The 23,602-nt window shown below is 36.1% G+C and overlaps 1 protein-coding gene across 4 annotated transcripts in view; it reads right to left on the reverse strand.

Annotated features, from left to right (window-relative positions):
- GPM6A (glycoprotein M6A) overlaps positions 1-23,602 on the reverse strand; it is a 368,540-nt gene that overhangs the window by 4,774 nt on the left and 340,164 nt on the right. For all 4 annotated transcript variants that reach the window (XM_015450561.3, XM_074040779.1, XM_015450559.3 and 1 more), the window contains exons 4-6: positions 13,101-13,254; positions 2,618-2,694; positions 1,668-1,733 (exon numbers count right to left, since the gene is read on the reverse strand). In XM_015450561.3, the coding sequence (XP_015306047.1) occupies positions 1,668-1,733; positions 2,618-2,694; positions 13,101-13,254 (297 nt within the window). The remainder of the gene's footprint in view (positions 1-1,667; positions 1,734-2,617; positions 2,695-13,100; positions 13,255-23,602) is intronic.

Genomic DNA, 23,602 nt, shown 5'->3' on the forward strand with positions numbered 1-23,602 from the left:
AATAAAATTTATGTATAGCTTTAAGAATATGGAAAGCATAGATTGCTTAAGAAATACCTAATATATAAATTTCTATCATCTCAAAATCTGTTGATTTGTTTTCAGAGTAAGCATTTTCAGGGATATTTAAATAACATTTGTCTAAATAGGTGTTTTTCACTAGTGTATACCTGTATTTTTAGACAGAATTTTATATGCACATATATGTAGGAAATGCAAACAAATGTTTTTTATAATCCACTTTTTAAAAGATACCTTCACGGACTTCTTGTACCTGGGTATATATTGCTTGTACATACCCGTGTCATTAAAGTTTTTGACAGTACAGGAATGGGTGCATGAACACAAAGATACATATGTCTCCCCTGATATCACAGCCAGCATATATTCTCCTAAGGACCGTAATGTTTGATATATCATTGGCCAGAACTTGTTGATCCTTCCCCAGGGCATAGTTTAGCATTAATTTTAGGTTAAGAATATAAGGCCTTTGCTTCTTCTTCTATTTTGATCCCCCCAATTAATCAACCATCATGATCTTTATCAAGCATCTCACATTCTGAAACAAAATTTCTATATAGAGTTTTATTGTCACTGGATCAAAAATGTTGAGCAACGCTAAAGTAACAAAACATATGAAAATTCATGTTAGTACTGACATAGTCAGTTTTATTGAAAATATATGTAAGTCACTTTTAATAAAACAAATTACATACAAAATAATTATGAAATCACTAAAATAACCAGTCTGACATGGCTTATTAGCACATTAGTATTTTTCTCATCATTCCTACTTTTAGTCTCTGACAAGAGAGAAAACCTTTTTTTTAAGAAAGTGTTCCTTTCACCAATACATTAGATAGACACTGGCACCATAAGGAACGGAATTAAATAAATTCCAATTGGTTCACCATCTTTACATATTGACTCGGCTGTCACAGTCGTGAGGTTACTGGGAATCCTTCTAGGGCTCTAGACTACTCATCCTCAAGGATACAAACATAGACTGAAGATAGTGGCTGCAAAAGCTATTACTGATGCTCAGAGCACTTGCTCAGGGTTGATATTTGGCATTCCAGTGGGCAAACTGGAACTCATGCCAAGTTAGAAAGGAGACTGGCCCTGGCACGTGGTAGATCCTCCTCACCGTGGAAAAGCTTGATGTCTTAAAAGAAGATCTAAAGACTGGCTCTTAATATTTCTACAGCAAATTACATATAGAAGACATGACTTGAAACTACTGAGGGTTATTTTTTTTAAAAATAACCGAATTTGTTTTTCATAAATGACTCTATATGGTTTTTTAATGTTCTTAGTTAAGGAAAAAAATGTACATCAAGGAATAGATTAGATTACTCAGAATGTCACATTGGTATATACAAACATGCTACAGAAATAATTTTTATATTTATAGTAATCTAATATCTAAAATCTTAATGAATTACTATTTTTGTTAATGTTCTCGATATGATAATAATACTATTTCTTGGGGTTTAGCCTTGTTGTTGACTTACTTACTTGCCCATTGTTCCCCTTGGTTTTTAAAATCTGATGAAATAAATGTGTTTTACATGGACTTCAAACTTTAGAGATAGTTTATCATCTCTACAAGCAAATAGCTCTGGAATTCACATTGAAAACCAAGCACCAGAGCTTTGAGGTCTTACCATAGCAATGACTGCTGCCCCAGCTCCAGCAAGCGCCACAATAAACAAGTGGAAGGTCATGTTCAGCTGCAACGGAAACCACAGAGAATCAAAAGGTGTCAGAGTTACAGGTAGAAGAGAGGCCAAGATTGCTGCTGTCTTATAAACAAGGCTTTGTGCATCTTAAATAAAAGCAAGCCTGTGATAAATCACACACTTGATCAAAACAGATTATTACAGTATATTTTCCCTTGCAAATCATTTAAATCCTTTCAACTTCATCATTATAATATAATTTCATTATAAAGATGAGACAATGATTAATAATGATGGTTTTCATCACTAACATTACAACAATATAAGGAGGGCTATGCTCTCTTTAAAAATAACTTCATCGCTGGGCGCAGTGGCTCACGCCTGTAATCCCAGCACTTTGGGAGGCTGAGGCGGGTGGATCACAAGGTCAGGAGATCGAGACCATCCTGGTTAACACCGTGAAACCCCATCTCTTCTAAAAATACAAAAAAATTAGCGGGGCGTGGTGGCGGGCGCCTGTAGTCCCAGCTACTCGGGAGGCTGAGGCAGGAGAATGGCGGGAACCCGGGAGGCGGAGCTTGCAGTGAGCCGAGATCGCGCCACTGCACTCCAGCCTGGGCGATAGAGCGAGACTCCATCTCAAAAAAAAAAAAAAAAAAAAAAAAAAAAAAAAAAAAAAAAACTTCGTCATGTTTTCAGCCTTCATTAAAATGAGTTTCCAGAAAATTTGAAATAGTTATTATAATGTTTATTGAAATATGTAGAGCATCTAATTCCTATTTAGCCTTTACTCCCCTGAATAACACTACTTCAAGTAAAATTGCCTCTGATAGAATAAAGGGGAAATTCAATATAGATTTAGTTTTAAGACATTATCCAAATAACAAAATGAATGCTAAAATTCTGACAAAATTAAAGGCTGTAAAACCACTCACCTCAGTAGATTCGCACATCCTCAAGAAATTCTCAGATACAGTACAAATTTTCTTTTCCTCTCCAATTGTCACAATTCCTACAATGTGTAGAAAATGACAGTTTAGCAGTATAAATGTTTTGAAGAGCCCAGAGAGAAAAAAATGAAAGTTTTTGCTAATCATATCTAAGCAAGTTCCATTTTATCTTATGTTATAGTAGAAAAATTATTTAGCTTTCATTGTGGATAATAACTATGCAGAGAATTATGAATATAATATTCCAAACTATTCAGCCCTCAAGCAATTCAAATAATTTCAATCTGAATTTAATTGAATCTCACCACCAGAATTTCCAGATTCAATTATAGCCAGTTCATCGGTTTGGCCCATTAATGTGATAGTATAGGCATCACAATTATTTTGTTAACTATGCCCCAGACTGTGCTGAAGTCAGGATCTAAATTTGTTCAGCTGGTGCAATGCTTCTGTTAATCTATAAAAGCATATTGCCCAAAGGAGTACTTTTTTTTCTGCCAATATTGCAAACAATGCTATTAGTAACAGGAAATGAAAAGTTGCCATTTCACTTCTATTTACCCCTGTTCCAGTTGGTTCGTAGACCAACTGCAGTAGAATCACCTAGGAGATTGTGAAAAATATGTATTTTTAGACTCTAACACAAAACTGATAGATAGAATAGATGGGAATCTATGAATGTTGGGCCTAGAACACTACATTTTTAAAACGAGCACAGAGGTAATTCACTGGCTTGTCTCTTCATCTCATCTTAGAGAGGAAAAGTAACCAAGTTCATCTGATGATGGCTCTTCAATTTCATTTTCGGAGCTCTTGAAATGCTAAACACATACAGGCATGATAAAACACATTGAGGACATTCTAACACCTAAGCCTTTAGCATTTGTTGCTCTTTAGTTGTTTTTGTTGTTGTTTTATTTTTATGGTTTGGTTTGTTTTATTTGAGATGAAGTCTCACTCTGTCACCCAGGTTGGAGTATAGTGGTGCAATCTCAGCTAATTGCAACCTACACCTCCCGGGTTCAAGTAATTTTCATGCCTCAGCCTCCAGAGTAGCTGGGATTATAGGTGCATGCCACCACACCCAGCTAACTTTTCTATTTTTAGTAGAGATGAGTTTCACCATGTTGGCCAGACTGGTCTCAGACTCCTGACTCCAAGTGATCTGCCCGCCTCAGCCTCCCAAAGTTCTGGAATTACCGGTATGAGCCATGGTGCCAGGCCTTCTTTATTTAGTTTTAATATGTATATATATTTACATATTCTTAGCTTTATGGGGTATCATCAATTCTCCCTCTCTTACAGAGCTCCTGTTGTTGGTTTCTCCTTTGCAAATAGTTTGTGGAATCTATTTCAGTGTGAAAAAATCTATTTGCAGTAAACAAACACAGAGATCCCTCTCTACAACCTTCCCTTTCTGCCAAGATGGTTCTAAGAGTGGGTACAAATTTAAAAGGGTTTTCTCATGAGATTTCCTCCCTAAAAATCACCATTGTTGAAAAAGCTTCTGGTCAAGGCTCTCTCTCTTCATAGTAATCCATTACAGACTTTATTCTGTGGAATATTTATGTTGTACTTACGTTTCCTTATCCATTTCTCAATTCATGTTTTCAGCAAAACACCTAAAAATTGTTGCCTAACCGCATTGCAATTCCGTTCCTTTCATTTCTACTTAAACCCTCTCAAGTCAGATTTTGCCCTAACCCCTCTCCATGGAAATTTTTCTTATAAAGATCACTAATGACCTCCAAGGATTAATTCTCAGTTTCCATCTTCTTGCAAGTTGGCAGTATTAAACACAGTTGATGCCCACCTTGTCTTTCATGCTCTCTTCATTTGACTTCTAAAATCTATACTTTTCAGTTTCTACGTTTCTTATCTCATTGGCTCCCTCTTCTCATATTTTTGTCTGTTGCCTCCTCTTCTCTCTGACCTCTTAAGTTGGAGCTTCCCACCCTTCACTCCTCAGCCCTTTTTCTCCCATGCATATCTCATCCAGTCCCAGATATTTAAATATTATCAACAACTCCTAAATCTATGTGGCCATCCCATATCTCTCTTCTGAAATCAGGATTCATATATCCAATTTCTTATCTGACAATTCTATTTGGATTTCTAATAAACAGTTTAAAAAAACTTCTGCTCTTCTCCTTTGCTGGTTCCACTCCCAAGCAAACACTTCTCATAGCCTTTCCTATCTTTCTTGATAGCAAATCTTACCATTTGCTCAGTCAAAAGAAATTCCTCCTTGAATTCTCTTTTTTCCCCCCCAAACCCTATATGCAATCTACCAGAAAATACTGCTGCCTCTATGTTCAAAATATATCCATAATCAGACCGATTCTTCCCACCTCCCTTGCCGTCTCCTGATCCAAGCCACCAAAATCTCCCACTGGGATTAGTACAATCATATGCTAACTGGCTTCCTCGCTTCTACCCTTCCTACAAACCATTCTTCAAGTAGCAGCCAGAGTAATCCTTCTGTTATTAGACCATCTCCTTCCTCTGCCAAAATCTGTAATGACTCTCTATTCCCCTCAGAATAAAGCCCCATACCTGTAATGTTCTGTAATGCACTCATCAAGATGGTATATCATGGGAACTTGTAAACTTCATTTCAATCTTTGCTCCTGCTCTCTTATTCTACTTCGGGCACACTGGCTTCCCTGCTGTTTCCTGAGAAACCAAGTATCATATTGGCTTGGTAACTTAGTACCAGTTCTTCTCTCTGACAAGAATATTCCCAGAGCTGTGTTCCTCCTGTCCTTCAAATGACAACTACTCATGAAACCTTTCTACATCATTTTAAAAAATACTATTGTTACAGTAGGTAGTTAGTCAGACATGAGCAGAGCAAGAGAGTTCCCCAACTCATCACCCACCCAGGGTGTCAGGCCACCATCAGGTGACAGTCAGGCAGTTGTTAACTGTCTTTCTAAAATAATAATTGGTCACAGCTGGCTCCCAATAAAGAAACACCTGTAGCTGGTGATCAGGAGCTTCCTGATACAAACTCAGGAGTTGGACAAGCAGGCTCAAGCATGCACACTAAGAGGCAAAATGGCAGAGTGTAACTGATATATGACCTTCCTCTAGGAACACTCAAATGATAAGTGAAAAACATCTCAAATAAGCATGCGCGAAACTCCAGAAAACACACTGCACGTACGGTCCCTCCCAAGTGCTGGTCAGCCACTGCGCATGCGGACAGCCCACCCCAATGGAAGAACCAGGTGAGAAGTATGCAAGACCCTAGAAGAAGGCCAAGGTATAAAACCCCAAGTCAAAAGATCAGACAGTGCACTTGATCTCTCAAGTCGCCCGCTTGTTCCTTTTCCAGCTGTACTTACTTTCATTACTGCTCTAAAACCTTTTAATAGGCCGGGCGCGGTGGCTCAAGCCTGTAATCCCAGCACTTTGGGAGGCCGAGACGGGCAGATCATGAGGTCAGGAGATCGAGACCATCCTGGCTAACACGGTGAAACCCCGTCTCTACTAAAAAATACAAAAAACTAGCCGGGCGAAGTGGCGGGCGCCTGTAGTCCCAGCTACTTGGGAGGCTGAGGCAGGAGAATGGCGTGAACCCGGGAGGCGGAGCTTGCAGTGAGCTGAGATCCGGCCACTGCACTCCAGCCTGGGCGACAGAGCATGACTCCGTCTCAAAAAAAAAAAAAAAAAAAAAACCTTTTAATAGACTTTCCCTCCTGCTCTGAAACTTGCCTTGGTGTCTCACTCTGTCTTACGCCCCTCAGTTGAATTCTTCCTTCTGAGGAGGCAAGAAAGTGAGGTTGCTGCAGGCCCATATGGATGTGCCACTGCTAACGTCATTACTGAACCTGCAGTACTCCTGATGCTATACGTATATGTGTATACACACACACACAAGTTTTTGTGATAAGTATACCATATTTAACAAACATATATAATATATATTAAAAATTAATTGTAGTTTAAAAGTCAACATATGAATAATATGAAGCTCTAGAAGTGAGCCTGTGGAGGAGGAGCTCCAGCGTAAATTTGAAAACCTGATTATTTTGATTCTTGTATATCTGTCTATGAATGGCCAAATTGTTCTCACCAAAAAATAAGATTATTCAAATTTATATCAATTTTTCTAAATATTGAATATATATATTTATTACCTATGGAAAAGTTTTTAGCTAAATGGTGCAGACTGACATTTTCAGTTTCTTCAAAGCAATTAGGAGAAAAGGCAAGTTATAAACAAGGATGGCCAGGCGCAGTGGCTCATTCCCATAATCCCAACACTGTAGGAGGCTGAGGCAGGCGGATCACCTGAGGTCAGGAGTTCAAGACCAGCCTGGCCAACATGGTGAAACCCCATCTCTACTAAAAAAATACAAAAATTAGCCAGGTGTGGTGGTGGGCGCCAGCTACTTGGGAGGCAGAGGCAAGAGAACGGCTTGAACCCGGGAGGTGGATGTTGCAGTGAGACGAGATCACACCACTGCACTCCAACCTGGGCAACAGAGTGAGACTCTGTCTCAAAAATAACAAAAATAATAAGCTAAAACTAGGCAAGAGAAGCATTAAGAACTGAGTGCAAACAGAATTGGGGAGAACAGGGAGGACTTGATGCATGAAAGTTGCAGTAACAGGCTTTTTTAGTACTTTATATTTTTCATTCTAGCTAAGCACAAGTAATATATTTCTAGCATTGTGAGAATGGTTTGTGCCTGAAATACGAACAACTTCAGAGAAAATGATGCATGTGTACACAGTTACTATGACTTTCATCACTATGGCAATAAAAACCTTTGGTGCTTACTGGATGGTTAAAGTATGAGTCCTAGGGTTGTAAATTCCTATTAAGAAAACTGTAGGTCGGGCGCGGTGGCTCACGCCTGTAATCCCAGCACTTCGGGAGGTGAAGGCATGTGGATCATTTGAGGTCAGGAGTTCGAGACCAGCCTGGACAACATGGTATAACCCCGTCTCTACTAAAAATACAAAAATTAGCCAGGCATGGTGGTACACGCCTGTAATCCAGCTCCTCGGGAGGCTGAGGCAGGAGAACTGCTTGAACCCGGGAGGCAGAGTTTGCAGCGAACCGCGATTGCACCACTGTACTCCAGCCTGGGCGACAGAGCAAGACTCCATCTCAAAAAACAAAAACACAAACAAAAAATGTAAATGAGAGTTGGAGGTAAGCAGAATGAGCAGCTACTTATGACACTCTGATGTCTGATAGGATGATAGGAATTAACTCCCTACTATGAAATACAAATGCTCAAATTTAAAAATAATTTACATTTACATTGCTAATTTTAAAAATGATAGAATACCAGCGTATCCTTTTGCAGATTCTAGAGACCACCCAACTCCCCTGGCTCTGGGGGGCTTTTCTTTATTTTCAAAGTCAACAACAATGGATCTTTTCATACCCTTCTTCTCTAGTCCATCTCCCTCTGAGTGACTCCTCTCCTTTGGCCCTATTTTTCATTTTTAAGGACGCTTCTGATTACATTGATGCCACCTGGATAATTCAGGCTAGGTACTTTCTTAAAATCAGTTGATTTTTTAGTGGCGGAGGACAGATTTGAGACTGATCTCCCATCCACCTCGGCTGCAGCACCTGAAAAAGCCTTCCTCCCTGGCAATACTTTCTGTCTCAGTGACTGGCTTTCTGTGTGGCGAGTGCTGCGACCTCGATGGAATCCCTGCTTTCAGCAACAAAAATAGTGTAAGCAAATAAGTGAAATGAAATCCTACTGAGAAGTGCTCTACGGAAATACGATAAAAACAAGCTGCTCTCGCTAACATGTGTGGGCGTGCCAAGTAAGAGGTAGGATTGGCTAAAAGTCTAAAAGAAGCCCTACCTACTTTCTCTCCATGGCTTGCCCTTAAGTTTTATCAAATCTTCAGGTTGTAATGGAGGAAAGTTTCAAACCTTGCATCTAGATGATGTAATGAGGATCGATTTTAACATTTCCTCATATAAAATTATACGAATAAACATCTAATACATCCAATGAAATTGAATCACAGAATATATAATTGGAGGATAACAGAAATCATAATAAAAGCTTCAAAATAAAAGTAAAATTATTTCCTGATGAATTTTGAAATACAGAAAATCCTAATATGATATGCTGTCTACAAATTGTCCAACTATATCAAGTAATGTCTCTGCCTTCCATTAGAATTGTTTGAATTGCATAAATGTATTACATGCATGGGAATGAATAGTGAGATGCATACCTCCACTAAGCAGGTATAATGGCCATTATAGGCTGAGAGTTCCTATTACATAGTTTAAATACCTGGTCTCCTGTAAAATAAAAGATAGCATCTATATGCTAAGGAGACAACTTTGCAACAAGGGAAATTACTTTAAAGTATATTCTTATCTATGCAATTGTCTTTTTGATGAATATTAGTAAATTCTAAATTGATCCTAATACAATGTTTGAGGAATGGTTCTCTGATGCTTCTTGATAATAATGTGGTTGTATACATACATTCAGGAGTCTTACCAGGATATATAATTTAGAGGGCAAATAAATACTATACAGCAATAGATTTTATATAAAGAGTTAAACAGAATGTCTTAATAGCTCATGTAAAGGCTGCATGACATCTAAAAAGTGCCTCCTCTTTCTTCCACATTCACAAAAGAAAAGGTACATTTGGATAAATCTTGATAAATATGTTGTAAACATTGGTAAGCTTCAAATAATAATTTTAACCACATATTTATGCTTTATGAAATATGGAAACAAATAATATAGCACATTCTTTTTTTAAAAACAAAGACAATCAGAGATATGAACTAATGAGACTGAAATAAGATTTTTGACCTTGAGTTGATGTCATAATGGGATGAAACCTTTGGAACTTGGGGTAGGTTGAATGTATTTCACAGAAAGAAATGGATGTGTATCTTTGGTGGCCAGAGTAGGCAAAAAATAGGCTCCCATAGACTGCAGTAGGCAAAAAATAGGCTCCCACAGATGTTCACATCCTTAACTCTGGAACTGGTACCTGTGTTGGAGTAAGCTGTGAAGGGGAATTAAGCTTGCAGAATTGTCAGGGAGATGCAACTTTGCTGGCTTTTACAGAAAATGGATTGCCATCATGATCAAGTAAATGTAGGAGATCAGGAGAACAATAAAGTGGTTTGGGAAAAAAATTGACCTTTGCTTTCAATATTGTATTTGTCTGCTATTGCTGCTGTAACAGATTGTCACAAATGTAGTGGCTTAAAGCAACACAAGTTCGTCTCTTACAGTTCTGGAAGACAAAGCTAAAAACCAAAGGGTCATCAGGGCTGCACTCCTCTGGAGGCTCTAGAAGCAGGAGCAGTTTCCTTTCCTATTCCAGCTTCTCCAGGCCACCCACATGCCTTGGCTCTTGGCCCCTTTTCTCCATCTTTAAAGCCAGCAACACTGCATCTTTCTGCCTTTTTTCTGTAGTCTATCTCTCTCTGACTGACTCTTCTCTTCTGACTCTCTCTTCCAGTTTGAAGGACCCTTGGGATTACACTGGGCCCATCTGGCTAATCCAGGATAATCTCCCCATTTTAAGATCAGTTGACTAGCAACCCTAATTCCCCATTGACAAGTCATCTCACATATATGTATGTTTTAGGAATCGGAATGTGTACATCTTTGAGGATCCTTTATTCTGTCTACTTAACAGACTAATGGTTTACTTAAGATTATAGTTGAAAAAAGCTCTTTTGCTAAAAATTGTATTTGAAAAGCTGTCGAGTAGAAAATAATTGTGCTAAGATTCAGGACACTCACCTTTCCATCCCAGCATGGCCTGCTGGGTAGCTATATCCCTGGAAAATAATTTCATTTCTTAGGGCTCCATTTCTTTTAGACCAGACAGCTGGACTGGTGATAAATGAAGTCCATTTATAAAATTCTATGATTCTAAGACATATTCTGTGCTTAATGTCATAAGGAATCCTATATGCTCAGTGGTATAAGTCTCAATACTTTCAGTGAAATTAGGTTCATTTGGGGATCACAAGCACTTGAATGCATTGAGAATTAATAAGTTTTTCTTTTTTTAAAGTTGAAAATATTAAGATGGTCCATTTATCTTTTACAAAGGATTACTCTTTCTGTCCTTTAGAAAACCAAGTTGGGGAAATTTTAAATATTATTTTTCTAAAGTCTCCCAATATTTTTTCAGTTTAGAATCTGGTTTGATAATACCAAAGACCTTATAATCACCTACTTAACTATTTGCATTTATTACACTATAAGAAATGAAATGTTTCTAATCAGAACATGCTAATCTGTTGTGTATTTCTGAAAATATAAACAATCACATTCAAGAGAATCTGACCCTCATGTATTCCAGTGGTAACACTTTCTTAAGATAAACCGAAGCTCTGAGAGTAGGGTTAACAGATTTAACAGTGAAAACAATCTCAGTGTCGCTTAGTTAAACTTGAATTTCAGATAAAGAACAAATCATTTTAGTATAACTATATCCCATACAATATTGGGTACCATATTTGTAATTAAAATATAGCTTGTTTATCTGAAATTCAAATTTAACTGGGTGCCCTGTATTTTAACCTACCAACCCTATTTGAGAGGCTAATCACATGTTTTTCAAATTTAACTTTTAGGATCAGCAGAATAAAAGGAAGACGTTTAGGACAAGGGGCTGAAAGCAGAGTCATGGCTTTCTAAGCAGCTGTTCTGCAGTGACCTCCAGCAGCATTTGCTGTGGGCTCCTTTTCTGATTTCTACAAGGGATTTGATTTTGAGAGTAAAACCTCCCCAATGTCTGTATTCCCTCTTGCCATAATGTCACCCATAGAACTTTTCCCCCTGTACGCATGTACATATGAGTATTATTATTACATGAGATTTTTGCCCTAAATAAAATTAACCAAAGAGGACTGCTCACTTATTTGGCACTCTTTGATTTTATCTGTATTTATTTATTTATTTATTTATTTATTTATTTATTTATTTATCTTGATATGGAGTCTCACTCTGTCGCCCAGTCTGGAGTGCAGTGGTACCATCTCAGCTAAATACAACCTCTGCCTCCTGGATTCAAGAAATTCTCCTGCCTCAGCCTCCTGAGTAGCTGGGACTACAGGCATGTGCCACCATGCCCGACTAATTTTTTTATTTTTAGTAGAGACAGGATTTCACTACATTGGCCGCACTGGTCTCAAACTCCTGACCTTAGGTGATGTCCCTCCTTGGCCTCCCAAAGTGCTGGCATGAGCCACCACGCCCCACCTGATTTTATTATTATTAAATGCGAACTAGTGTAGTGTAGTGGATCACACTACGGGGGGACTTAAGGCTTCATCTGTTAGGATGGTAGGTAAGCCTGTTCTGAACACACAGCTAGTTGGCTACCCTATAATCTACTTACAGCATAACCGTAAAGCCACAAGCCCTTCACACCCCATCTAAGTGAAATGTTTCCTGCTTTTCTGAAGTATGAGGAAACCTCATTAGAGAAAATAGCTCAGTGTCCCCAGGTGTTAGTAGGTTGGCTTTTAATGTCTGTTCAGAGAAAAAATAATCCATTTACAAATGTGGATTTGCATGTCTTTATAAATTCTGTAGCTCCCATCATGTTACACATGATAACATAGAATCTCAAATAGGCTAACTGAGATTATACTCTACTTTTCCACTTCCAGCTCAGTACTAAGTTTTAATATGAAAGAGAGTTGACTTATGAGCAAGAACACAGCCTCTGATTCAACCTGTGTTGCCCATGTTTGAATCCTAGCTCTGTCAGTTGCTAGCTGTATAACCTTGGACAAGTCACTGAACAACCCCACTGTGCCTCAGTTTTGTCATCTACAAAAGAAGAAAACAGTATTGCCTACCATATAGAGTCATGAGAAGTAAACAATGTGACACATGTGAAGAACTTAAAATAGGGTCTATATGTGGTAAACCTATATACATACGAGTATTATTATTACATGGGATTTTAGCCCTAAATGAAAATAACCAAAGCAGACTGCTAATTTATTTAACGTTTTTTGTTTTTATCATTATTAAATGCTAACTAAGATGTTGTCCTCCCATTTCAGAAGACAATGAACCATGTCCTTCTTAGGTGATCTTTATTGTAGACTTGACATTTTGTGCAGTTTTTCATGGGAGGATGAAAGTAGAATGCAGATATCACATTGAGTTTGGAAAAGAGCAAAGGAATCAAGAAAAGGAAACCACACTTCTAACCTGTCAATACCAGGGAATGTGATCTGACATCCTGGTCAATATACATGTGTATATGTTGTGATATTAACATCCATTCACCCTTGACTTTCTACTTTAAATTTGAAGGGAATAGTCTTAGCAGGAATACTCTGATAAATTTATCTCTGTGGTAGAAGAGGTACTGATCATTCCAAAGGGATCTGTAATATTTTAGAGGCAGCTATGTAGGTAATACAATACTGGGCGGGGTTTTACAGTTAAGAGATCCAATATCCACCTACCAAACTGACGAAGGTCCAAGCAGAGATTTGCTCCCTCCACTAATGTGGTGTTCCGGCAGATGGTCCACAGATTGAAGTACATGTAAACTGGCAGTGAGGTGAAAGCCGTGACTCCCAGCCAGGCCAACATGAAAAGGTATGTCAGCATAATGAACTGCAAAAGAGAAAGAAATGGAGAGAGAAAATGTAATCTACCAAAAAGGAATAATTTTGTGTTTAATCTGCAAAGCTCAATTATAGGAAGTTTATAGGGACACAGTATATAAGTCAGTATCACAACACTGTTGATTTGCAGCACAGGAAGTTGAGAAATAGTGCGTATAATGGGTTAAGTGAATAAACCTGCTGGAAAATCATATCTTGGCAGAGGTTCTGATGTACAAAGAAAAAAATAATCTATCTGCATTACCATGCCTTTTCATCCATGTATTTAAACTTAAAATCGCACCTCGGATTTTTTTTTTAACTTTAGAAAATATTCCTAGGTATTTAGAAAGTATTCACCTTGCAAAGGGAATTCGGAAGAATTAAAAGTCTGTCAATAAATTTATGTAGGACTAAACTGTCATCATGTCATGTCATAAATATTTAAGCTATTTAACCATGTTTACAATTAACGAATATGGTAATTCTTAAATCACATTAGTATATAATATTAGTGTGTACTCTTCTTTTAAAATTTTTTTATAAACTTAAGTCTGTTTTGTTTTATGCATGTTAACATATATTTTATATATATAGTATATACATACTTATGTATAGTAAAATATTATTTTAATTTTGAAAATAAAGTTTTTAAAATACATTTCAGAAACATTTTTAATATTTATAAAGTGTATAAAAGGAGTTCATGTATCCTAGACAGAACTGAATAGAATATTTAGTTTAAACATGGATTTACATGAAGTTTTAGTTCACACATAGTATAAATGCTGAGTAAAAGGACATGTAGATAGATGTATGTATTAGTGGATGGATGATAGACATTAGATAGAAAACGGTCTAAAGTATAGCCCCTGGATGCCAAAAGCTACATTTCTATAGATATTTGGTTCTTCTGAATTTCAGAAGCACACTTTGATCAAAGACTGGAATAGATTCACTAGTGCATTCTGGCTAAAGTTTTAACACCTCAAGCAGTCACATTTTCAAAATAGCAATACAGCATATAATAAATATACTGAATGAAACTAGATACCTTATTCAACCCTATTCATCTCTTTTGTGATGAGTTATTAGCTAGATTTTACCTCATGATTTAGGTGAAATCTCAAACAAGTCAAACTTACTCTATAACCCTCTTAATATGTACTGAAATTAGCATTTTTGAAAAATAGTAAAATGGGAATCAATCCTGTGATAGAACTTATGCATCTATATTAAAGTTGTATAGTGATTAACATAGAGTTTATTGGGATTAAGGATAGCAAGAAATTTATATAAAACATATAAAGAGAGGCAGGAGATCAAACCTTTCCATTAAATAGCAGTTACTAAATGCCCCAGTACTTCAGAAACCCAGAGCATTCTTGAACACATGTTTTCTAATAATATTGTTTTATCTCATCTCAACTCTTACTTCCTTTTTGTCTCTACTATGAAATGCTAGTAGTGGGGGCCAACATCTGTCTTGACAACATCCTTAAACTAAGATTTGGCAGACGTATTTAAACCTTATACATGTAAGATGAAACAAACCCTACCTTAAGAATATTAGCGAATAAAACTTGCTGAATGTTAATTTATTTAAATCACCTAAGGAAGGAGAGTAACTATCATTAAAAAGCTATTCTTTTTAAAAATAATATCAACATTTACATTCCTTTTAGAATTAGTTTGGTCTTGCTGAACATATACTTATGAGGCTAAATATGCGTAAATATGCGTAAAGATTTATGGCAGGATTTCAGCCATGTAAGGCAATAACACTTCCCCCTTATTTTACTGATTAAAGAATAAAATAACCCAGGTGGAAATATAGAGAATATTTGGTCTTAAGACACACTTGAGACACACATGAGCAAAAGGGTAAACATTTTGCTCATCTTCCCCAGAGTGAAAGGATACTATTAATATTTTTAAGTGGTCTTTATCCTTTCCTTCTGGAATGTGAAATGAAGTATATCAATAGATGAAGCTCACAGAATAGTGGAGGGGTCAGCTCAGAATTTCTCGCCTCTCAAAGGCTTCCCTGCCCTATCACAACATTGCTTAGGCACCCAGGCTAAGTGACAACAGTCACCTAAGCCTCTGAACATGGATAAGCATACTCCAAGCGGCAATACCCATTCACCTCTAACCCTAATAAACTATTCGATATAATGCAGGTCATTTTCCATCTTTTGCCTTGGATTCTAATATGCAAGAAGTAGAAACCTGTCTCTCTATTAATTTAACAAGCACTGACATGCCAGTTACTGTGTTCCTAAACTGAATATCACATGCTTTTAGCAATAAAAGGGGTCTTCCGGCATACTCATGAAAGGCGTAGGCTTTTCAGCTGGCTTGAGTGTAGTCTGCTCTTTATACTTCTGTTTCTGCCTCTGTAAAATGGAAGTAACTCTAAATTGGCTTCATATGTTTAAGTGAGCCTGCGATGAGATAATGCATGAAAAGCATTTAGCATTGAAACTTGTTACATAAGAAGCTCTGACAAAAATATTAGCTATTTTTATCATTGCAAATATCAATGCAATTACTACTATTGCTACATATATTGTGTACATACTATGGAATTATATAATTATATATAGTCTTATAGAATGAAGGAATTAGATTTCATTACATGTTTGGATAAATTAAAAGAATAAGTTCTTGAGTTTGGGAAAGTTATTCAAAATGAACTCTCTCTCAAGAAGGAAGGCTCCAGAAATTCTTGGAAACCATGCTGAAAGTGAAGAAATCCTCTTAAAAGAACACCTTTGGGGGAAAAATCTTTTCTATTAACATTTTCATTATTTGCAATTGTAAATCTCAAGGCTAATGTATAGTCTCTAGAACAATGAACATGATATGGCAGCCGGAAGCACATTGCTTTGGAGGACTAAAAGCAACTCTAAAATCCATGGAAGAGTAATCAGCATGCTTTTGGTTGCATCCTCTTTATCTTATTTTTCATTTGTTCTACCCTGAGGGATCTTTGTAAAGCTTCTTTTGAAGATGCTGTTCAATGTAGAATGGGACTTATAACTCAATAGGTTTAGATTCAAAGTAGCTTGGAACACTTTGAAGTGTGTCGCTACTGCTACTTTACAAGGCGATAAAAGGTCTAACTTCTGAAACCACAGGACTGACTTACATCTTCTTTCTGCTCTGAGCTACGTTACAGCAAATTAACAAAGTTGGATGATATAGAGTAAATCAGTGTGGTGAGAAAATATTTTCATTACTATTAATGCATAAATTTTGTGCTAGAAAAATGCAAAAGTCTTTATTTTCTAACTTCGAATGTAAACTGATTATATTTCAGGGTGTAGCAGTTCACTAAAGTATTCACTGAAGTATTTAAAGAAGCTAAAATGTAATTTGATCTCTCCATTTTATGTTCTATTTCAGAATCTGATAATTACTAAAATTGAAGAATTATTCAAATTGATCATGCATAATCCTATGTAGAAAATCTTTTGCTGTAATAAAATATTGCATAATTATAAATTTATTTCTAATGTCACACTGTTAGTCATATAATGGATATATATTTTTTGTCATCTGAATGTTAAATAAATTAGTAAGCTGCTCTTACTTTTGTTAGAACAAACTCTGAGAATGTGAGAAATTTTTCTGATTCTGAAAACAATTTTTGTGTATGTGCACCTTTATTAATTTCTGCTTTTTGATGAAACACTTTCTGAAATTCATCTTCATAATATCTGTTTGGGAAACAGTGGAAAAATGAAAAAAATGATAAAAGTACTACTGAACTTGAAATCAGATGACCTAGTCACTAGTTTGACATATCACTTAATCTCCCATAGTCACTTTTGTAATTTGTGAACTGGAAATTATGATACTTTTCTTATAGGGCTATGATGTAAACAAGGGGAAGATTCTATATAAAATCACTTAGCAGAAAACGTAAGCAGTAACTCAAAGAGAGGAGATAGTCTGATTTAATAAAAATGTATTACTTAGTACTTTCAAAAGGTAGGTATGGACATAAGGAAACTATTTCTGTCCCATTGGGTGTTTATTGCTTTGAGCAGACACTGAATTTTAATTTATAGTAATTCTAGGAAAGGAAGATAAGTTCTGTAGAAATTACATAAATAAAGTGGCCTCATTGGCTTTTCTTATTTTGGTCATTATCTAGGATCACTCACATATATTAAAATGCTGACTAATTCCTCCTGACTCATACACACACAAAAAAATTCAGTAAAGCTTCCTTAATTTGAATTAGTTAATTCATTGATCTTTGATAGTAAAACTGGTATAAAATGATAAAAATTGGGTGCTATATATTTAATTAATATCTGACATATTCCATTATCTTATAATTGTTTTAGTAGCATTTCATCAGAACATGCAAATGTGGCAAAACAAGCATCCTCCTACTATATTTCCTGCTTGATTTTTGTTTTTACTCAGTATAAATTTCTTGATATCCTACCACATGTTAGCATTGATTCAACAAAATTGTTATGAATTATTTCTTTGTCACTTGAAATTAAATAAAAACACATGTGATTATTGTTTTGATGTCAGTCTGGATATTCTAATCACTTTTAGAAATCTGGTAGAGAAATTGAAACAGAATTGCAAGAGGCAAGGTTTCATGTTCTTTAGAAAAACGCGACATATTATTGCTTCTTGATTATGTAGCCATTGAGATTGCAGTGTATTTAACATGAAAATGACTTGTAAAATATAATTGGTTTTTCATCTGAACTCCTATGAACTTAGACTTAATGTCTAAGAAAATCACTCCCTGTTGAGGTGGGGACTTTCTGTGGCAACTTCAGCAGATGTGCACCGGTAGAGGTAAAAATAACACCTTGGAAGTCAGCAGCATTGATGAAAAGAAGCCAGCTGACTCTGATTCCAAAAGTCTCTGAGTCTCTGAACTAACTGATGAAAACATATGCTACATATTGAATGGAATGTTATGATATAATGAAGAGTTTCAGATATAAGGCACATTTAAACTTTAGTGAAATGAATAAAATGGATGTTTTGATGTATCCAAAGCCTCTTTATAACCAACAATATTCTATCAGATTGAACTCAGGTCATTGTTTCTCATTTTTCAAGGCATAGGATATAAAAATAGTTTACTAAATCTTAGCTCAGAACCTTATAATTTCACAGTAATATATTTTGGTAGTATTTTCTCATCTTGGAATGAATTTAAAGAGTAGCAATCCAATCATGTTTCCCACTTTAACAACAAAGGAAATACCTTTAAATTTTATCAAAGGCAGAAATGGCTCAGAGTTTAATAATCCTGTGATTTTAAATGAAGCTTCAATAGATAGACAATAGCTGAGGGAATGCAACTTCTAATAACGGTTTTTACCATGGCCAGACATTAGGATCATCTGGTTAATGTGAGAGAGAAAAAGAAGCTCAGGTCCTCTTATGCTAACTATATTTATATTTTTAAAATCACTGCAGGTGATTCTGATAGATATCCAGTGTTAATAACTCCTTCTATATTGGAATCAAAGGAGATCTCAGGAGTACATTAGTTGTAAAGACTTCTTTGCTCTTCAACTGCAGACACTGACAGGGTACTATTCCTATTGTTTAAAAAAACAATGAGATGATAAACCAGACACACCTACTAATGTCAAGGAAATAGCCAAAGGCATTAATGAATGGGGTAACTGGATATGAGCCAAATATCTAAATCAGAGTGTCTTGAATTTGTTACTACTGAACTTGAGGCCAGATCATTATTTGTTAAGGGGACTGCCTGTACAATATAGGACACTTAACAATATCACTGGCCTCTAACCACTAGATGTCAGATATCGGTTGTGCAATCAAAATGTCTCAATTTCCCTGAGGGGAAAATAGCTCCTGTTTGAAAACTGCAACACTAAGGCAGGAAAACACCAAGTTAAAGGGAAGAAAATGAATACCAGAACATACTATCACTACAATTGCAAAGTGGAAAAGCATTACAATCAAGTAGGCTCTGGAAATTACACAGTGTATAGCTTAATGCAGAGAAAATTACTAAATTGTTATGTAAATTACTCAAAAATATGCAATGATCATGATCGTCATCGTCATCAGCAATACAGCCCAAAACTACCTATGCTCAAGTTGTGATCAAAAAATTATTTTAAATGATTTGTTATGCTTATAACTTTATTCAAAAATGCCCAAACTTGGAAGCAGCCAAAATGTCCTTCAGTAGATAAACAGATAAATAAACTCCAGCACATCTAGATAAAGGATGGAATATTAATCATCACTAAAACAAAATTAGCTATCAAGCTCTGAAAAGACTTAGAGGAATTTTAAATGCATATGACTAAGTGAAAAAAAGCAATCCGAAAAGGGCAGTCACTTTTTGTGTAATTTCAGCTCTATGACATTCTGGAAAAAGAAAAAGTTGGGAGACAGTAAAGAGTGCAGTGGTTGCCAAGTGTAGGGGGAATGAGAGGGATGAATAAGTGGAGCATAGAAGATTTGTAGAGCCATGAAACTATTCTGTATGAAAGTATCATGGTGGATACATGTCATTATACATTTGCCAAAACCCAAAGAATGTGCAACACCCAGAGGAAATCCTCCTCTAAGCTCTAGACTTTGGGCAATTGTGATGTGTCAACGTAGATACATCGATCGTAAATTTGCCATTAGGGTGGTGGTGAGGTGTTGATAATGGGAGTCTGTCCATTTGTTGGGGAGGGGGCTATGTAAGAAATCCCTGTACTTCCTCCTCAGTTTTGCTGTGAACCTAAAATGGTTCTAAAAAATAAAATCTATTTATATAACAAAAAATGATTTGAGGAATCTATTCATGAGCATATATGAAATGCTAATATTATAATCTAAGTGTTCACTGTGTGGTTTGGTTCATAAAAACCACCAGTGTCATTGTGAAATGATTAAATACTTCAATCTCATTTGGTAAAGATGATTTCATCAGAATAAAATGATCGGTGAAACTGGTTTCCTACACTGAACTACAGGGATAAAGCTACAGAGAATTTTCAGACAGTGAGTGTAAGGGCTGAAAAATGTTACCTTAGATATAGAGGAAGAAAATCTTAAATCCTGTCATATGAGGTAACTTGTTTTTGTTTTGTTTGTTTGTTTGTTTGTTTGTTGTTTGTTTTTTGAGACAGCATCTCACTCTGTGGCCCAGGCTGGAGTGCAGTTGGCATGACCTCGGCTCACTGCAACCTCCACCTCCCGGGTTCAAGCAATTCTCTTGCCTCAGTCTCTCAAGTAGCTAGGAATACGCCGTCACACCTGGCTAATTTTTTGTGTAGTAGAGACGGGGTTTCACCGTGTTGCCCAGGCTGGTCGCGAACTCCTGAGCTCAGGCAATCCGCCCACCTCGGCCTCCGAAAGTTCTGGGATTACAGGCGTAAGCCACTGCGCTCGGCCGAGATACCTTTTTTTAAAAAGTAAAATAAAACTATCAGCCCACCGAAATAACAAATACATTATTACTATGTATTGTTACTTTGCAGAAGGTAAAAGAGTATTAAAAGTACTCAATGTCCTTTTTTAAAAATAGTTAAGAGAAAAATAGCATAATCAAAACCAATTATTCTGCTCCATAAATTTATTTTTTAAATGGAGCAAGTTTACATAATGTCTAAAGCCACAAAATGATAGTCACGAAAACTGCTAGAAAGGCAAACACACTCTTGGTAAGTTTATCACATCACATTGTCCAGAGTTTTTTTATTCCCAGTTAAAATTAATAGAAATCAGGGCATGAGCTCTTATGCTTTGGTGGGGAAATATATTCAACTTTTTGTCTGTTTTACTTACTGCTTATCTCTAATGCTCAAGATAGTGCCTGAGACACAGTAGACACTCAGCAAATATCTGTTGAATGAATGATGTTGTGAATGTTAGGCTTGTCTTGTGAGAAAATGTATCTTACCATGTGTTTATCCTTATGATTTATTGGGTTTTGATACATTAACCTGATAACTAAAAATAAAAATATGACAAATAAAAGGCAACTGTTCACAATAATACAGTATTGACAGTTAAATGTCGTTTTTAAACTGACAAATCTCAAGATTTTACAAGACGATGATTCCTCATTTGTTGGAAAAGATGAGGAAAAGTGAAAGATTTTGGGGGAGAGCAAAATTAAAAAGAAGTATATAGGCTGGGCATGGTGGCTCACACCTGTAATCCCAGCACTTTGGGAGGCTGAGGCGGGTGGATCACAAGGTTAGGAGTTCAGCCTGGCCAACATGGTGAAACCCCGTCTCCACTAAAAATAAAAAAATTAGCTGGGCATGTAATCCCAGCTACTCAGGAGGCTGAGGCAGGAGAATTGCTTGAACCCGGGAAGCAGAGGTTTCAGTGAGCCGAGATCGTACCGTTGCACTCCAGCCTGGGTGACAGAGCAAGATTCCGTCTCAAAAAAAAAAAAAGAAGTATATGGACATAAAAGTTGTCTACAACCAAGTATGGCCCTAGTGATAAACATATGAATTCAAGTGTTGAAAATTTTAATATATTATGTTAAAAAATAGAAATACTAGATATACTCTTGGCTTGTAAATATTTTCTTAGAAATATAATGCTGAATAAAGGAAATATGGTGCTAAAAACATTAACAAAAATATTGCTGGAAAAATCATACACTAATATAGTCACAATTTTTTTAAAACACAAAAATAAAGTGTTGCTATTACTTAATAAAACAGAGTAACCACAAGTGAGCTAAAACTACTCAAATTTCCCTGTTAACAAGGGTCTTGCTTCTTCTTCCTCAAGTTAAAATTAACAAAAATTAGAATGAAGAAGCAAAATAATCAAGTAAATGAAACTGTCATTGAATGCATATGCTGATCTGATTTATGTGGAAGAAAAATTATAACTATGGCTGTAGTGTCTCACTTAGGTTGACAGTGTGATACTTTTTACTAGCACCCCTGCAAGTAAGGTAATTCTGCCATTGATGAACAATTATTATGGACTTTTTTACCTTGGTTATTCTAACTTTCATTATTAAATATTTTGCTAAGTAACCAAAAAAACTGAGATATCAGATTTACAGGCAAACCCTACATACATTTAATTGTGCAACTAGTATATACTTAGTATATACATAATAAATTTATCTATAACTCTGATGAAAACACTAGAATATTATCTTTCTAAGTCAGATGGAGAATTTAAACAATGTTGACACATTGACTGTATCTCAATATCAAAGAAAAATATAATTTCATTAGAAGTGAGTGATAACCAGTGTTCATTCCTTGATGGGCGTTTAATTTCAGATGAAATGGTGAAACCCCATCTCTACTAAAAATACAAAAATTAGCCAGGTGTGGTGGCGGGGCTTCTGTAATTCCAGCTATTCAGGAGACTGAGGCAGGAGAATCACTTGAACCCAGGAGGTGCAGGTTGCACTGAGATGAGATCACGCCATTGCACTCCAGCCTGGGTGACAGAGTGACACTTTGTCTCAAAAAAAAAAAAAAAGAAAAGTCACTGAAAGTCACCGAGGATGTTAGTTTTCATATTTAAACTTGAAAAGAAGCAATGAAGAAGGCCATGCTAAAATGTAATTATTGTTTTAAAGGTGTTTCCGTTGTTTGAAAGTGTATGATCCCTAAATCAGCATGTGCGTTGTTGCTCTTCAAATCACCTCCTCCACTGGGACCTTCAGAAAGTTGTGCAAGACAAGCAAAAGTCTTGGCAATAAATGTTGGTGCATCTCTTCATATCATTGTCCTGGGATGAAGTGAAATATGTTTCAGACCAGTGAGATTATGTCTGTTTTTCTACCAAATGGCAACATACAGGCTATAATTTCTATGTGAAATTGTAGCATAAAAATAGCTCTTAAAATTGATCACATAAAGGAAATTATAAGCTTTATCACAATCCAGGAGAACACCACATATAGCATATGCATGTGTCAATCTGCTGAGAGATTATCATTGAATCAGAACTTCAAATATTTAAAAATGTTAAAAAAAATAAATGCTACTTGAATACTTTTTGGCACATTCAATAGAAATAAAACAGAACTATACAGACTGAAATGATAATTTTTGTAAAAAAATTACATCCAGATTTGTGATAGGAAAAATTTTAAAGAACCAGAGAAAGCAACTAAACAAAACAATGACGGGTATATTTAATATTATTATGATTGTCAAAGGAATGAGGCATACCAAAGAAAACATCTAAATATTTGCCACAGGGTGATTCTACCTCCCTGTATAATATACTCAGGGTTTCGAGGGAAGGAAATGATTACAGGAGCACACCCTCTTGCCTGTACACCAGCTCACACACATTTTCAACTAGTGCTTTGCTTTCTGTCTCACTTAAAACCG

Source organism: Macaca fascicularis, chromosome 5 (genome assembly GCF_037993035.2).
Source record: "Macaca fascicularis isolate 582-1 chromosome 5, T2T-MFA8v1.1".
Classification (NCBI taxonomy): domain Eukaryota; kingdom Metazoa; phylum Chordata; class Mammalia; order Primates; family Cercopithecidae; genus Macaca; species Macaca fascicularis.